Genomic DNA, 19,038 nt, shown 5'->3' with positions numbered 1-19,038 from the left:
CCCGCCTGTCGCTGGGCTGGTGCTCTCTGGGTGAGTTTGGTGCACTATAGCAGTGTTCACGAAGAGGCCCAGGAACTATTCCTCGGAAACGCCCAGCTTCCAAGACTAGTTTACATTATTGGACGTGGATAAAGGCTCTAACCGAAAGCAAGAGAAAGGGAAAGGTCAGTAACAGAGCCTGTTGTTTCGGGCATCTGAGTTAGTCGACTTTCAGGTAGGTTGGCTGTGTTTCTCCAGCTGGGAAGTGAGCACTGCTGGAGGGGCAGTTCTCGTGGGAAGACTAGTTGTAATCACTGGACGCCTTTTTCTAATTCCAAAATATTTCGGGCACCCTTGTAGCATGTCGGATTATGTCATACTTTCAGGTGTGAGATTGAAGGAAAAAAATGCTGAGATGCCCTTTACAATATGATTTTTTTTTTTCAATTCTGAAATTCTGTAAATTCATTTTGGTCTTGTGACGCACTTGCAGTAGGAAATATGATAATATTTTTATTAATCTCATGATGCTCACTGTTCTGCCTGTTATCAAAGCTGCTTTTGTACTCGTCTTCCGCAGAATGCAAACTGTTTAAGACTAGGGACTGTGTTTAGTGAGTTTTTATAAGCTCTGTATTGACTACAGAGTTTATATCAATTGTATAATGTGTCCAATGATTATTTGGAAGCGGAAGCAAAATTTTCTATCTCCCAGTATATATGTAGAGATGGGGTGGTGGGAGTGGCCTGTGACTTATGGTCAAGGATAAAATAAGAATGGGATTAATGCTAGATGAAATGAAAATGTAGGTATAATTGACTGTTGTTAAGAACTCTGATTTAAAATATTTCAGTACTTGTTTACTTTTTCTCATCTCTTCCTGGTTTTCCCTCGAACTACAACTTCTATTACCTCATTGCTTAATTAATGTAGAAAGGAGCTTGGTTCCAGGTTTATCAATGGTATAGTTCGGTCACAAACTTAACTCTTCCTTTGTCCCTAAAGGTTTCATGTTCTTTGGTCAAAGTAGAGTTTCAACTTTTTCTTCCTCAAGTCCTGAAATTTTGACACACTGAGAGCCATTAAGACAAACAAAAATTCTGTTGATAAGTTGGTCACATAAGACTTCAAAAAAATTTGTTGTTAAATATGCATTGTACACACATACATACAAAACATAAAACATGGCCACGTGAACCGTTTTAAGTGTAGAATTCAAGGCATTAATCACAGTCACACTGCTGGGCAACTGTCAGCACTGCCTGTTTCCAAACCTGAAGTTCCATAGCTCCAAACAGATACTGTCTAACCATTAAGTATTCCTCCAACTCCTGGTAACCTCTAATCTGCTGTCTTTCTTTATGACCTTGCCTAGTCTAGATATTTCCCATGACTGTAATTACACACAATTTGTCCTTTTGTGACTGGCTTATTGCACTTTCAATATGCTTTCAATGCTGCTTTCAAGGCTGACCCATGCATGGTGTAGCATGTCGGTACATCCTTCTGCTGTTTCCACCTTTTGGCTGTTGTGGATGATACTGTAATGCACACTGGTGTGCTGATATCTGAGTTCCTGTTTTCAGTGTTTTCAGAATTTATCTAGCAGTGGAATTGATGGATCTTACGGTAATTCTGTGTTTAAGGGGAAGTGTCAAACTGTTTTGCACAGTGACTGCACCATTTTATGTTTTCACCAGCAAAGTACAGAGCTTCCAAGTTCTTTGTATTCTCGTCACTGGTTATTATTTTTTAATTGATAGCCATCCTAGTGGCTCATTTACCTTTAGTATCAGGCGTGAAATAGTTTCTCATTGTGGCTTTGATTTGCTTTTCCCTAATGACTGAGGATGTTGAACAATTTCTTGCATTTTTTTAAATTTTAATTTTCAACTGCAGTTTATATTCAATAGAATTTTGTATTCAACAATTATATAACTTACAAAGTGATCCCGCCCAATATTTCAAGTATCCACCTGGTACTATGCATCATGATTACAATATTTTTGACTATATTTCCTATGCTGTACTTTATATCTCCGTAACTATTTTCTAAGTACTAATTAGCACTTCCTGATTCCTTTACCTTTTTCACCCAGCCCCGCAACTCACCTCCCCTGTGGCAACCATCAGTCTGTTCTCTGTATCTGTGAGTCTGTTTCTATTCAACTTTTCATGGTTTGGTTTTTTTTTTTTTGCTAGTTTTGTATCGTCTTATTCAAGACCTTTGCCCAGTTTTTAACTGGGTTGCTTGTCTTTTTGCTGTTGAATTCTAGGAGTTCTGTGTATATTCCGGACATTAAACCCTCCTCAGATATATGATTTGCAAATACGTTTTTCCATTCTCTAGATTGTCATTTCAGTTCCTTGATGTTCTTTTGATGCACAGAAGTTTTTGAGTTTGATGAAGTCCAGTTTACCTGTTTTTGCTTTTGCTTTTGGTGTCATGCAAGAATCCATTGCCAAATCTAAGGTCATGGTTATTCATCTCTATGTTTTTTTCTAAGGGTTTTATGGTTTTGGCTCTTTTATTTATATGAGTGATTTCATTTTGAGTTAATTTTTGTTTATGGTGAGAGCTGGGAGTCCAGCTTTATTCTTTTTTATGTGTAAATACTGTTGTCTCACACATTTGTTGAAGAAACTTTTCTTCTCCCATCGAATGAACTTCACACCTTTACCAAAATTCAGTTGGCCACAGACATACAGGTTTATTTGTGGACCTTCGATTTTATTTCATTTCTGTCTATGCTCGTGACAGTACCACACTCTTTGATTACTGCAGCTTTGTAGTAAGTTTAAGACCAAGAGGAGTGAGTCCTCTGGCTTTGTTCTTTTGCAGAATTGTCTGGCTAATTAAGGCCTCTTGCAGTTGCATACGAATTTGAACATTGGCTTTCCCGATTCTGCAAGAAAGGCAGTTAGGATTTTAATAGGATTGCTTTGAATCTGTAGGTCACTTTGTATAGTTCCTTATAAGATGTAATAACAAAGAGAATACATTTGATAGGACTAGTTGTCCATCTCTGACAGTGGCACCAAGGGACATTTGTATGTTTGTGTGAGTAGGTATGTTTGAATGTAAACGAACATTTTAAAAAGAACTTTTACTTGGTATGGTTCTGTTTTTCATTTTCATAGAACAGTTTTGGATCAGGAAAGTACTTAAGTGATGGCCTAGTCTAACCTGGTAATCTTACAAATGAGTGAAATTTAGAATATGAGAATGGTCAAGTTGGTTTGCTAGAGATCACGGTGACACAGTGAAAAATTAACTTTCCTATTCTCTTCATGTTACATGACTTTTTCACTATGAAGTTTGATACATTGTGTACCACCATTTATAGAGTATTATAAACAAAACAGGAATATCCATAGGAGTCACTCAAAATGTCTAACTAACTTGGAAAAATTGCTTGATGAAATATTTCTTTGGAAGAATTTTTTTTCTCATATTTTTCTCAAAGATAGGTTATTAAAAATGGTTCCTGAAGCCCTGGCTGGTGTGGCTTAGTGGATTGAGTGCTGGGCCTGTGAACCAGAGGGTCGTCAGTTTGATTCCCAGTCAGGGCACATGCATGGGTTGTAGGCCAAGTCCCTGGTGGGGCATGCAAAAGGCAACCACACATTGATGTTAAAAAAAAAAGCTTACTAAAATGTTGACTGGAGGGAAGGGAGGATTTTTGAAGGAGTGAGTGGGCAGAGATGGGAGGTGCAATAGTAGAGCAAGGCAGGATTACCTAGCTTGGCCAGGGTTTTCTCTTCCTGGTTCTAGCCATCATATAGCTTTGTCAGGGAGGATAAATCTGCTCTGGTGTTAAGATGGGAGTTCTCACAGATAGGGTAAAGGTGCTTTGTCTGAGTACTAACATTTTCAGTTAGTGCAACATTTTCACGAGCAGTGGGCATTTAGTATGCGCTCTACTTAATCACTTGATAGCTAAGGAAAAAGAGCCTTCAGTTGAATACCTTTTCCTTTAACATTTTAGTATAAGTTGATTTGAAAATTTAGAAAAGTAAATACACTTTTTAGGTGAAAGAAATTTTAGCCTAAGCCACTTAAGTTATAGAAAAGAATTACATACACTTGATACTTTCTTTGGATTTTTAATAGTTTGCCATTGATTCAATGTCCATCCCTATTGGAATATTGTAGAGCTTCGCCTAACGGGATGATTTAAAGCCGCCGAACACAAAACATATTCATACTGGTTCTCCTTTACTTACATTATTAATTTGAAAACATTGTGCTAGAATTTTCCAATAAAATATATGTCTGAAATTTAACAGTTTGAATGGTTCCTTGTCATTCTGTGTAAATAATGATTAAAGATAGTTAATCTTTCTCCAATATGTATTTCTTATAGTTGATTTTAGTTTTTATTTTTATTAATCTTAAAAGTTGGCTTAAATTCACAATTTATATTTTTTAAATCTTTTTTTCCTTTTCTAGTTTTGGTAAGCGTTCTGCAGGGAGCTTTAGGCGTGGCTGTGAATGCATCGTTTTGGAGCCTTCTGAAATGATCGTGGTAAGAATACTCCCGTGAAGACATTTTCCTTCCCCACCCAAAAGTTACAAAATAAAAGCACTTTCACAAACTACGTATAATAGTATATTATATATTTCATAAATTTGTATATATTTATTTTATAATTTTTATTATAAATTTGAGTCCATAATCATTATAATTATTTACACGATTCAATTAAATGAAAAACAAAGTATCACCCTGGCTGGGGTGGCTCAGTGGATTGAGCAGTGGCCTGCAAACCAAAGGGTTGCTGGGTTGATTCCCAGTCAGTGTACATGCCTGGGCCGTGGGCCAGGTCCCCAGTTGGGGTCGTGCAAGAGGCAAGCTGTCGATGGGTCTATCACGCACTGATGTTTCTCTCCCTCTCTTTCTCTCTCCCTTCCCCATCTCTAAAAATATATTTTAAAAATCTTTAAAAAAATAATAAAGGGGACAAATACCTCCATGTTTGGTACTTGAACTATGTGAATCAATCTGTGATAATACCATGTAATTGAAGTTTGGGGAGAATCTTCAAATTGTAGGATTTTAGCTCCTCAAATATTGATTGGAATGAGTGACATACTTAAAATGAGTTACAGTGTTGTATTCAGGCAACAATTGCCATAAGGAAATCACTTCAGTTTTTTTAACTAATTGAAAGAAAACTGGGGAACTAGTTTACTGGTTAAACATTCTGTTGAGATGTTTCTCTTTTTAACTGAATTTGTGATTTCAAATCTGTATTTAGATAAGACATATACATAAAAATAATGTTAAAATAGATATTAGCAACATTTATTGGTGCTTTTTAAAAAAACCTATCACATTCTTCCTTACTACATAAAAGCGATTTTAAGGTAGGATAATATGTATGCTTTTTAAAAAGTCAGCAACAAAACTAAGATGGGGCAGAAGGAACTCCCAGTGTAGACATTCAGTTGATTATGATGTTCCTATTATTTCTTATCCAGCATCCTTTTATAAGGAATCCTTGTAGAATCAATGGTGGCCTAATACAGATGATGGTGGAAGCTTTTAATTCACATTTCATGAAGGATTTGGTAGAGTACCAATCTATTTTTAGAGAAGACAATAGGGTTTTTCCCTGTGACACAGGAGAGGAATTTCATCAGAAATGAGAACTTCATGAAAGGTAGTGAAAACTTTTGGTAAAATTTCACGAAATTTACTCTCAATTGAGAAAGTGGCATGGTGGTAACTAAAGATTGAGGTTTGGAAAAATGCGTGCAGATAAATAGAACCTTGCTGCAACAGGTCTTAAAAGATTTTAGATATTTCCTAGAGATTTTGGCCTCCATTAGTGCCTATTTTTTGGTTTCTTTGAAGGCTTCTTGATCTTCAACATTCCTTGAGAATTTTATACCTGTTGATATACACACTACCAAGGTTGCCAGTGTGAGAATAGTTTTAGCATCTAAATGTGCCTCTATAGTGAGCAGTCACATTTCATTATATCGATATGATGAGGATTAACATCATGTGACTTAATTCTCTTTTAGTCCATAGCAGAGTTTCTGAAATGTTTAAAATGAGGAATTAGTATTTTTTTAAATACCGCTATTTATGAAAAAAAGAAACCAAATCTCCAGAATGAAAGTGGAAGGGAAACCCTTTGATAATCTACCAAAGCCATTCTGCTAGCTGTGCTGTTTAAGTCATTTGGATTTGGGGATTTTTACACATTTACTCGTATGCATCAGTGTTTTTGTGCTTTAATTGACAGTGGAGCAGTTGCTTTCAAAATGTGTGGTAATATATCCGGTGAGTTCTTTCAGTACTAAATCAGCACAAAGACTACTGAAAATATCCCTTCCTGTGAAACTACAGAAAATTCAAGAATTACCCATATTGTCCTAAGTGGAACTGAAAATGCCTCTTCATAAAAGAAAAGTTACTCAAAACCAATTAGTTCCAGAGAAGTTCCAAAACACTTAAAAGTCTGTGTAGATAGTTTGGCTACAAATGTCTTTGCAAAATGAATGAATATGGACTATCTGTAAGTTTTATTCTGCATTTAATCTTAATATGGAATGTTGTTTTTGAAGAAATGATTTATTTTGGCTTTTTTTTTAACAAAAATCAGGTGGACTATATGGATGAAAATGAAGAATATTTTCAGCGTCAAGCTTCTCACCGACAGTCTCGAAGGAGATTTAGAAAAATTAACCAGAAAGGGGAAAGACAGACAATTATTGACACAGTGGACCCCTACCCTGTGGGCAGACCACCTTTGCCTCGAGGCTATCATACGGTAAGTTTTAAAATGATGACACTTTTACTCATCTTCAGCTTTTGAGGGGAGTTTCGTAAAAAGACATTTACATTTTTTATTGTTGATGAATGATTCTGTGATATACTCACTCGAATTGCAGATTTTGCTGGAAATACACATAATATGAATAGTTTTCAATAGAGCATTGAAACATGGTATCAAAAGACATTGTTTAGCCCTTTTATTTCTTAAAATGTTATGTGAAGATCAGCTTTGTGATCAGTTATGCATATTTGTAACTGGGATATTTTAAGTTCTTAACTTAATCTAAAATTTTAGCCTCCCCCATCCCAATGACTGGTATCATACTCGGTTTTTATTTAAAAAGTAGCTATATATAAAAATTAAATATTGTTTTTATATTAGTCAGAATATTTTCTGAGATTTTTTTGTTTTTAATCTGATTAACTGAGATAAGCATAATTTGAAATAATGGTTTTTAAAATTCTAGTGTAAAGATGGTCTGGAATACAGGGTGCGACCTGCGTGAGTGTGGTTGGTAGGGTAATAATACGGGTGAATAATTTATGATTTGAATTTGAACATTTCACCTAAAATGTCATACAGTATGCTTGAGTGTGATATTGTTCTGTTACAGAATTACATGCTTATGGTTTTGTAAAAAAAAAGATTTTGTAATAAAATTATTTGTGCTGGACACTGTATTTTTAATAGGTTCAAAGATCCTTTTAAATTCTTCATTGTCATTTATTCATAAATATTTGATAAGGAAACTATTTTTTATGTTTGAGGAAGTCAAGGCACAGATTTGTACTAGATCCCAATAGAGGCAGCTTTAGAACTTAACTTTATTTACTTACCTTCCTTTCTTTCTGCTTAGTTATACTGTGCCGTATTTTCCTTGACGGCTAATCCAAAAGAGTTGCAAACATACATACTTGAGGATTTCTATTTTCAAAAAGAAGGCAGCTTGAATTCTTACATATGTCATAATATGGCCAAAGGTGTTCCCTCTGTACATGTAATTCTATAATGGAGTATTCATTATGTGTGAAATTAATTTTAAAATAAAAGTATGAAAAAATAAAAATAGGTCAGTGTCAACTACGTTACAGTTTAGATTTGTTTTTCTAATCTATCTTTTTTCTTTTTACAAATAAGTATAAATGCAAAAGGCATGGGAAAATGTATATAGACTTAAAATTATATATTGAATTTTTAGTAACTTTAAGTGATGTATTTTATACCTATGCTCCATATGTTCTATTTGTGAGAGCTTTTTGTATGGAACGTTTAAGCACTTTTTGATCACCAGCTGCCCGCCTACTTCTCCCACTACCCATGCGCTACTTTAATTTAACATGAATTCTAGAGTTGAATCCTTTCATTGAGCTCATTTGGAAAGGGTTGCATTTTTTGCTCATCATAAAGACAGCTTTGTCTGTCTGTTGGAGAGACTGGTATATATTTTTTTTAAAAAATATGAAAGGTTTTTTGTTACCATTTTCTATAAAAGAAGGTAGTATTTTCAGTGTTAATGTAACATCATGGAAGAAGGAAATATAGATTAAAAATAGTTGTACATATTAATAGTACAATATATTATGACATTTTAGCCAAGTACTAATATTGATAATGTTCTTTCTGCTTTAGAATTATTTTCCAAGCAAACAAACAAAAATTCCAAATCTGATTCCATACTATGATAGTTAATAGGAATGTCAATTAGTTAAAATTTAGTGATGGAGCTGATAGTTTGATTTTATGTTGTGACACGTGTTTTGGGGATTGTCTCCACCCCGTGTTTCCATCCTTTATGGAATGCTTCAGTCACTTTCCTTGTATCACCCGCTCTTTTCATCTAATTTTTTAGAAATGTGCAGGATTTTTTTGTTGTTATTACAAGATTAACTTTTTAAAGCGATTTAAAAAATATATGTTACCTGATCAACAGGTACCTTTGTTAGGGAAAATTCAGGACTAGGATGACAAGTTTAACGTGATTGCTAGTGGCTCATGAACTGGTTTACTAATATGTGACAGGTTGGTATCAATTTTACTAAATGAGTTCAGATTGGCGACAACATGGCTTAAATGAAAATATTGGATCCTGGTTTTTTGTGCAAATTATGTTTTAATTATATTTATATAATACATATTGTTTTACCTAATTATATGATTTTAACTTAGGAAAGCAATTTGTACCTATGATACCACAGAATAAAAAGAATTAAATAAAAATAACCATTAGCTTTAAGTCATATTTACTTATTCTTAGCAGAAATACTTCTCTCTGAAAGACCCCTAGTCGGGTGTGACTGAGGTTGAAAAAGCTTATCGTCAGGATGCATGATCATACTTCCCAGGTGATTTTAAATGATTGCAAGTGCATTTCAAGTGCATGGCTAAGGAACATATGACACATTATACATACAGCCAATTCTGTAGGTCATACTTAACCTAATTTTAACATTATCTTCATTTTGGCAGATGTACTATAGCATGTCTGATAATGTTCATCTTTTCCTTTCCTCCTTTATGGCACTCATTTCATTTTGGCTCAAAGGAATGCACTAAATCTCAGGTATTGTAATTTATGTGTGGTCTCCTAATACTAACCCAATTTTATTTGTAAATTTACGTTGTAACTAATGCGTTCTAATATTGCTATGTTTGCTTGATCTTGTTCTTTTGTATTTTGGCCTGAATTAGTAAAATCTATTAAAAATGTGAAACTATCAGTGGCTTAGGTGGTACCACCGGCTGCTTTATTTGTGCAGATCTAGGGATGAACTGCCCACCTTCTTTGAAGAAAGAATGAAAGTGCAACCTGTTTATCTTTAAGAATGAGTAGAGCACTGTTCTTTACTAACCTGCTTTACAAATAAAGAAATGAAAGTCGAAAGGTACATGGACATAATGGAAGTTTAATTGCTCTTTGTGTGAAAGCTTATGGAAAATTTCCATTAGAAATTTTCATGTTAAATGCTATAAACAAAAGTTTTAACTTCAGGAATCCCAGCATGAGAGCATTTGGGGGTACCACTGGTAAAATTATCATCGGATACAGTAAAGCCTTAGTTAAAAAAGAAATAAAAAATCGCTTTTTTTCTTATTTGTGCTTTATTTTTAACCATGTTTCATGCTTTTATTTCACTCTATATTTTAATCAAGAAGCCTATAATAATACCTTTGCTCATTTCTTTCATGCCAGTACATGACTAATTTATGATTATCAGTGATGCTCTTGAAATTTTGGGTCAAATTTGGGGTTATCAGGGAATTTGGAACCAAGGATTTGAAACAATTTAAATCTGGAAACTGATTTAAGTAACTAGTAAAATTTTGTGGTTCTGGTGTCCTATTGCACAGGGAAAAGATCATGAATAATTTAATTCAGAGTTGAAGTCTATCATCAATATAATATATTTGACTATTATAATAACCTTGCCTGAAAGCATGAAATATTTATATAATTTTTCAAATAAAATGAGGCACTTTGTTGTATATAAGAAAATACATATTAAAATGCCACGGGTGGCACAGTTTCAATATTGTATTTTAGAAGCACTGCTAATTTTTAAGTGATGTGGTAAATCCAAACAATTTTTATACAATTTTTAAGTTTTATATAAAAAAATTTTTAATTACACCAGTGTTTTGAGCTTTTCCCTAGTAAAGGTATACTATAAATATATAATTTAAAATATTAAAAAATATATCAGTATGTAATTAATCCTCCTCTTTTTTAATGTGAAAATTACCAGTTAGTCTAATTCCTATTTAGAACTAGGAATTGAATTTAGAATGTGCACTGAGTTTTGATGTATACCTTATGCACACTTTACAAATGAGGTGTGTTGAATTAGTTTAAAAAGATTATAATATTTTCTTCAGAAACGTGGATACCCATTTAGTCCACGTAGAATGTTATGAGGACATTTTATCAAGGCAAATATGTGAGGTTTGCTGAGAGACTACGTGTTTTAAAATGCACCGAGAAGATAAGATTAGAGTTGGCTTCCCTTAGCATTTACTTACATTTTGATTATATTCTTAACCTAATTTTGGCAGCAACATGATCATAATTGAAAATATTGGATCCTGTTTTTTGGAAGATGTATTTGAGGCTGTATTTAAGATGGCCAGAAACTAGGATGCGGCAGGAAGTTTGAGTCTTGGAGTGGGTAAAGATTGTAGAGGCAGGTGGTATGCGGGTTTCTGGCGGAGCATGAAGGATTTGGAGACTGACTTGGGGCTTCAGATAGGTTTACCTTGTCTCCAGGTTCAGAAGAGGGTGGGTAGGTATGGGGGGGGGTGTATATTTTAATCGTAACAGGCCTTCTTGCAGTCATGGGTGATTTATTCTAGAGGTTTCTGTGGGTAGGGAAATCTGAGTTTCACAGTGAAAATGGACAGAAGAGATGGTAGGACTTAAAGGGGGGAAGGACTGGAGTGATGCAGAAGTTGGTATGTACCTGATCTGTCATCTTTTTTATTTCTTTTATTTTAATGAAAAATCAGCACTATCCTCTTCCCAGTTTGGAAAGAGCAAAAATGGTTCCGGGATATTAGGCTGATGGCTGAAGAAAACTTTCCTGGCTACACTATAGAGGTTATGTGTACCAAGGGGTATTTCAAAATTTTTCAGCCTTTTTAAATTAAATGCTCTTCACACTTTGAAGTTCTGATTGACTTTCCACTCCCATTCCTACTTGCCCCCCAACATATGGCTCTGCTTTACAAAGTTTCAACCAATGCAGAATTTTTGAAATAATGAAAACCCATCGTTCCCACACATTTTATTAGGAGTCCTTTACTACATTGTGAAATACATACTTCGGAGCACCGTTTAATAATTATATATTGAATTTTTCAGTAGACTAGTCTCAAAGTTCTTGGTGCAGGTGTATAAAAGTAATAAAATACTGCATAGAATTAATATAATGTATGTTGAATTAAATGTAGTACTATAATATTATAGGAATCACTTTTTATAATACACTGTCTATAAAATGTGGCACCCATGTAATACAATTGAGTCTTGTATGAGTTATGAAAATAAGTCCCAGTTTTTTAAGATTATTCTCTATAACATATAATCGTTATATAGTCATTCCTAGATTATGTCTTACGTATCTTAGAAGTAGATTTTTTTTTTAAGAGATTTGATTTAAGTTGGTTTCATCTTCAGTTAAGGGCTTCCTGGTAGGTTTGGTTAGTTTCAGAAACTGTTACTGAGTCCTGGCTGGTGTGGCTCAGTGGATTGCGCTCCAGCCTGTGAATTGAAAGGTCACTGGTTTGATTCCTGGTCAGGGCACATGCCTGGTTTGCAGCCCAGGTCCTCAGGTGGGGGTGTGTGAGAGGCAACCCATAGATGTTTCTCTCCCTGTCTTTCTCCCTCCTTTCCTCTCTCTCTAAAGATAAATAAAATTAAAATCTTAAAAAAATTGTTATTGAAACAGGTAAAAAATTACAATGTTTGTGTAATTATATACTTCTATTTGACATTAGACTTTTTGACTTTAACTATTGTTCTTGAATTAGAAATAGGTAATAAATTCACTCATATCATGGCTTTGCTTTGCCACTTAATATTTATTCAATTTTTTTACAGAGGTTTTAGTTCACTCTAATATTTGCTACTTAATAGAAAGAGAATGTGTTTTGTGTAATATGTCAATGACTTGTATATCTACTAAATTCTTGAATATTAAGGTCATAGGATTTTAACTTATCGCCCACCTGGCTAATTTATTCATATGATATTTTAAAATCTATATGCATATAGAGAAATTATTCAAATATAGGGACAATCTATTAATTTCAGTACTTTCATTCTTCTTCAACTTAAATTCATCAAGTATTTCTTTTCTTAATTGAACCTAAAACCTTTGTCCTAAATATTGTCACTGGTGCCTGTTTATGAATTGTAATAGGAGGGAGTTAAAGAAAATTTGTGTGTTCTGTTTCTTATATCATACAGAGGAAAGCTCAGCATTTTTATTTACATAGTTTTATTCATTTAACAAATATTTATTGAGTGCCCTCCTTGTTTTCAGGTCTGTGCTAGACTCTGGGGCCATAATGGTTTACAGGAGAAACAGAATCTTGCTCTCAGTGACCCTATAGTCTCACAGGGAATACAGAAAAATGTCATACAGGGGGCTACAGGGCCTGGCAGAAACAATGCCTACTTGAGTGTGGTTGGTAGGGTAATAATATGGGTGTAACAATTTATAGTTTTAATATGAACATTTCACCTAAAATGTCATATGGTGTGCTTGGGCATGATATTATGTTACAGAATTACATGCTTATGATTTTCTAGTAAAAGAGTTTGTAATAAAGAAGGGGGCATTATTTCTGCCAGATCCTGTATATTATAAACTATAGGGAACTCCATGTGCTAAGGAGCACATACACAGGGCACCTAGAGGATTCAGGCATGGCTTGCTTGAATGGTTTTAATGTTTTGGCTCAAAGAAAAAATATTTTTTAATCTAAGAAAGTCCAATGGAAATGTGAAGGCTGAATTGGGAAATAAAAGAATGGAAAAGGGGGCGTGTGCAGAGAGTGTTAGAGAGAAGCGACACATACCAAAAAAAATATCACAAATTTTGCTAGGTACTCTTTATCATATTCATGCCTGATGTCTTATATTTGCATCAGAGAGTCTTTTTGAAGAGGACTGTAAAAAGTATCCTTTGCTTTTTCACGCTCATTATCAGCAGGTTTACTGGTTCCTCTTCACTTAGGTCATGTTGCATTTTAAAAATCCTGCAGAAGGCTCCCTGTGGAAAGATCTTTGAACAATAGGTGGACGTAGCAATACTGTGCCATATGTGCTGCAATTTCTGGCAAAATGCAGCATGTTAAAGCTGCTGCAGTGGTCTCCGTCTCCTTGCTTTGGGGGGACTGTTTCTCTTTCTTGCACTTACAATCAGGTATTTATGCTGATTTAATTTATACAGATTGGGAAATTACAATATAGAGGATGGATAGAAATTGAAATGTAAATCAGGAAGCAGTTTAAAACATAAAATGACTTCTCTCGTGCTATTAACAGCATGCATTGCAAATTCATGCAAGGCAGTTGAGAGCAGTTGAGAATAGTATGCACTGTGCTGTTTACCCAAGTTTCAGCTTCTGTTAGAGGATGTCTATTTTTATATATTACATCATCTCTGCTGCAGAACTACCGTGTCCACTGGGATTTACTGTTCTTTCATTCCATTTTGAAAGAAAGCTTGTTATTGATGTCATAATTGGACCCATCTTTTGGTTGCACTTGGAAATTGAAAGTAATAAGGGTGGGTGTTTTGTAGCAAGTCATGCAATATTTCAAGCAATTTATTTGTCAGAAAGATCACTGCCACTTTGTCCTGCCTCTAATTGTGAACACTGGTGGCTCTCTGTGCCTGTACATGTTTTAAGTATATTTGGCTAAAATTTAGTGAAGGTCCTTTTCATCTTCGTTTCATTTCTTATCATGTGACTTTTTAAATGTTTTTATTTATTTATTTATTTATTTTGTTCGTGAGATTTTGCAGTACTCCGTGGTGATTTGAAAAATGTCTCTTTTCTTTGGAAAAATCAACTTTGATATTGAGACCTACTTCCTACCAGTGCTGAATTGATCTTTTTATAATTAAGTTACCAGTTGGAAGTTGTCTGTTTTTGCTATTTGAGATACTGGGTGACTAGAAATGATCTCTTTGGATTTTGAATCCAGTGTTAAGACATTATTAACTTGAAATGCTTTTCTATTAGCTAGAAGATACTGTTGACCTCTGAAAGAAACTCTAGCCTTTGATTCAGTCTGTAGGTATTAGATTTAAATCATTTGTGAAAGGAAATTATGTATATTAAAATAATTTCAAAATGCCTACTATATGTTATACATACTCATGTCTATAAATTTCCCCTTTATTTGCTCAAAAAATTAGTCATTATCCTCATCTCAATAGTAAACTTTTTTCTTTTTTTAAAAAAAACTTGATTAAGAGCAAACATACTTTTTTAAAAAATAGCTTTGTTGAGTTAGAATTTACCCATTTAAAGTACATAATAAATGATTTCTCTCTCTCTTTTTTTTGGTAAAAGAAAATATAACATTAAATGTACTACCTTACCTATTTTTAAATTTACTGTTCAGTATTGTTAAGAACATCAGTAGTGAACTTTTGACTGACGTGAACACAGTGAATTCACAGATGTGCCCAGCATCCTATGTCATTGTTTAGGTCACACACAGACTGAAAAAAACCTTTAAGATATTTTGGAAAATAGTAATTGTAGAATCTATTGGAAAACAAAACACCTTACTGAGGAATTGTTTGTATTAGGGCAGTTTCTTATGGACTTAGTATGGGATCAGGTGGCTTTTTTTTTTTTTAAGTCTTTTTCTCTTTCAAGTGGAACATGGGGATAATTGAATATGATATGGAATTTGGAATTGCTGGCCTAGAGGAGAAATGATGTGGCAGCAGAGTGTGCCAAATATGAAATGTGAATTGCTGGTTGGGATAAACAGGGAATTAATTCAGAAGGGAAGAATTTGAGAATGAAAAAGAAAATAATTCAGGTCATCTTGATTTTTTTTTATTCAGATGTCTGTAAGGAGAGCAATGATATTTGTTCGCCTGTGGTTTCAGAACAACCCAGAAGGCATCTAGGAGTTTTAAGAAGTAAAATTAAAATCTCAAAATAAATTGTAACGTTTTCCTTTCACTATGTATTAGTATACTTTTTCCTTTCTAGCTATTTCTTTATATGTATTTTTTAACTGAACCTTAAAAAGCTGTTTGAATCATCAGGAATTTTAGAATACTCAGAAAAGTTTTTAGAAAAATGATTAATTTTTGACAGTTGCTAATTTGTGAAATCAGCCTATCCTCAACCAAGTGGGATGCCGGGAGTACTTGGGCATCGTTGGTATTCTCGATGGTGTTGATGCCCTTGACACTGGGCATTATTGATGAGTACTTGCTGGCTTCAGTCCTTTTTTTCTATTTGCTATAAATGTTTGCCTAACTTTTGGTACTAACTTTAGTTAGACGGGAAGAGTATGAAGAGCTAACCCTTCTGCAAGTGACTTGAGGTTCAGCTCAAGTAGTATTTTACATAATACAGGGTTTTGTCTTAACGAAATCTAAAGACAGCTGATTACTGTGGATCCTGTAAAAGAGCTAAGAGGCCGATTATTTTTTAGTTCGTCTCTTAGAGCAACGGTTGTCAAACTTTTTTTTTATCTCAGAACTCCTTAAAACTTTTTGAAGTCTCCCAACAAACTTCTGTCTATATGAGTTAAACCTATTTCAGCTATTTGCCATGTTAGAAATTAAGACTGAAAATTTTTAAGACTGAAAATTCATTAATTAAAAATAATAAACTTATACATTGGTATGAAGGCCTGTAAGTGAAAATAACTACATTTTACAAAACAAAAATTATAGGAAGAGTGGTTGTATTTTATACTTTTGCAAATATGTTTAATATTTGGCTTAATAGAAGACAGCCGGATTCTCATTTGCTTCTGTATTCGATCTATGATATGTGCTTCTGGTTGAAGTATATAAAATATATGAGGGAAATATGGCCTCACACAGGTAGGTAGTTGGAAAGGGAGGAGTGTTTTAATAGTTTTTCAAATAATCTTATTTCAGATAATCTTAATCTTATTCTCTACACCAAAGCTTGAAAAGTCACAGTTCCTTAGAGTTCTGCTTGAAATGAGGAACCTATAACAATATCAGTGAACTTTTCTTGTTCTCTTTTATTAAAAACCAGTGTTCTTGCTTACACATTGAATGTGTCCGTTGACGCCACACGGGATTTGGAGACATTGTACATTGGTTACGCAGTCTTCAAATTTTGGCATGTTGTACAACACTTAAAAACAAATCAAATTTGTTAAGTTGCTACCAGTCTCATAAAAAAGGGCCTTAGTTTGGGGGAAGCTGTCAAGCTCATGGTGTTTGATATAGATTTCCAAAAGTCTAATTTTTTCTTAAAGCTGAAATTTTATCACTGACTGAGTATTATCAGCTGTTTTCCTTGCAGTGACAGTTCAGTTTGTACATTTTCAAGAAAATAACTTTCAAATATCTAAGTCTGAGTAACATAGTTTGTCCATTGTTTTTTTCCAAATAAAAATAGTGTTCCATAAAATAAACCAAGTGCAAGGGTCCTCCTGGGCACAGGGCTCTGTGTAATGGCATAAATCGCAGGCTCGTGAAGCTGGCCTTGACCTTGTTTTCCTGTATAATTTTCCCCCTTACTCCCTTTTCCACCTTGCTACTCAATTCCCTCATAGGTATTAGGAGAAAATGGAAAGCTTGCAAGGTAACTTTTGATGGAATCAGAAGATATTTTAAATGCTTTACATTAAGTAATTGTGTTTTAAATATATTAATTGTATTGGATGGTTACCAACAATCGATTTTGTAGTTAACAGGAGTGATCTTCAAGGATATTTTCACTTAATTGACTTACTATTTCTCATTTAGAGCATCATTTTTCTTCAGGAATTTAATATTTGAAGTCCCTTTCTGCACCCCCCTCCAAAAATATTCTGTCTCCCCATTCCTATTAAGATAATTATCAGCCAAAATGCAAGAGTTTTTAAATATTTAAATTTTTATGCAAAAGTTTGTCATAAAAGTATGATATTATCATAACTGTAAAGTGTCTGTTAAGTAACCTTTAAAAACTGGGTTTGGGTCTTATTCCAATATCAGTAAGACCAGTTTTAGGTCCCTACCTACTGAACTTTCTCAAAAGATGTTCAGCATGGGTAGTTTTGACAACATCCTGTGGGTGATTGATAGTTAATGTGCAGTATAATCTGGTCTGATTCACTACAAATTGTTTCATTTTGACAGTGCAAAATAAATAAATAACCTAGCAATGTATTTAACGCTGCTGTAGTCTCAAAACTCCTTACTGCTTTTCTAGAATTCTCTTCTGTGTTTGCTGTCCTGTTCTTTGAGTATTTTCATTTTTACTAGATTCTTTTTTGCTTTGCAGACACTTGTTTTGCTTATTCTAAGGCAGTAGTGGCTAGTTTCCTTTGCCGTCACAAACGGGATTTACCACTCATGAGTGTGCTCTGAGATGCAGTATAGTTCAGTAACTAAAGCAAAATTTCTGAAAAGATAAAGCCCCTTTGGGAATGGACTGGAAATGTGTCTGCTTCCCAAACTTGAAATGGTTTGTTTCTTTGGTGAAAGATAAAATGTCCACATGAATGTTCTGTGAGGTTAGTGATCACTATAGCTTCTTGCATTATTTCTCACTTAAATTTCTGCTTTAAATGATTGTCTCCTTTTCTTCCCCATTATATTTTTTACCTTTACTGTAAACACTATGTTTTGTTGTAGTTTGTGTATATTAATCTTATTTGTTTTGGTTTTTGTTTTTTAATTTTAAAAGCCCATTGAATTGAGTGGTACATCTTTTTAAATTTTGGTCCAACAGATTTTTTATTTTGCTTTGTATCCTTGAAATATTTTTTATTTCCTATAAAATACAAGCCATCAAGAAATATAGGTTTAGTTACACATTTGCTCTAAGACAATCTTTTAGTAGTCATTTCATATGATGAACAATACATTTTGCTTATGTCATACACACTGTTGAAATCCTAGGATGATTTTGAAGTTCATTCCCAATTTCTTATATTCTGTACTATATCACTTAGTCTTGGGGGTCAAGTGTAGAATGAAAGAGTGAATGCCTTCTTCTGTTTAGTGCTTCATTATACACTTAGGGTTGTGTGTTAATATTGCGAATTGCTACTTTACGGTACAACCAGGAGATATCATCTAGCATGAATATGACCCATCTGGCCAGTTGTGAGCAATCTAACGATTGTAATTGTTGGATATATAATTAAATATTCTAGTAGTATCCTTTAAAAATATCAGCATGGTAGTAATTAAAATTTTCAAAGTGCAACTAAAATATGAACAGGTAAAATAGTCAGTATGCCTTTTTAGAGCGTTTGAGGAGAGGGAGAAATTAGACATGTGGTTTGGGCTTTGTTTATTCATTTATTTATGAGAGGAAGATTGAATATTGTCATCTTAAAGCTCATGTGGTTGTATCAGCAAGCTGACTTCTTTTTCAAGAGAATATTTTAAAAATTTCTATGGCATCTAAAATATTTTCTATATCGAGACAATCTTCCATGTCCAGGCACATTTACTCGGAAGCATTTCCTGTCTGGAACATGTTTAATTACATCAGAGGGGCAGTCACAATTCTATTCCTGGTAGTGAAATCCA

General features: G+C 34.0%; 1 protein-coding gene across 9 annotated transcripts in view; it reads left to right on the top strand.

Annotated features, from left to right (window-relative positions):
• The window catches only part of RAPGEF2 (Rap guanine nucleotide exchange factor 2), a 216,374-nt gene that overhangs the window by 104,263 nt on the left and 93,073 nt on the right, over window positions 1-19,038 (top strand). For 7 of the 9 annotated variants that reach the window (XM_045202500.3, XM_024568781.3, XM_024568780.4 and 4 more), the window contains 3 exons: window positions 4,434-4,509; window positions 6,599-6,766; window positions 9,315-9,332. In XM_045202500.3, the coding sequence (XP_045058435.2) occupies window positions 4,434-4,509; window positions 6,599-6,766; window positions 9,315-9,332 (262 nt within the window). The remainder of the gene's footprint in view (window positions 1-4,433; window positions 4,510-6,598; window positions 6,767-9,314; window positions 9,333-19,038) is intronic. The other 2 variants (XM_045202499.3, XM_024568783.4) reach the window with 1 other exon arrangement.

Source organism: Desmodus rotundus, chromosome 9 (assembly GCF_022682495.2).
Source record: "Desmodus rotundus isolate HL8 chromosome 9, HLdesRot8A.1, whole genome shotgun sequence".
NCBI classification, from domain to species: Eukaryota; Metazoa; Chordata; class Mammalia; order Chiroptera; family Phyllostomidae; genus Desmodus; species Desmodus rotundus.
The sequence above is the reverse complement of the archived record's forward strand: the minus strand, read 5'-3'. Positions and strand labels throughout refer to the sequence as shown.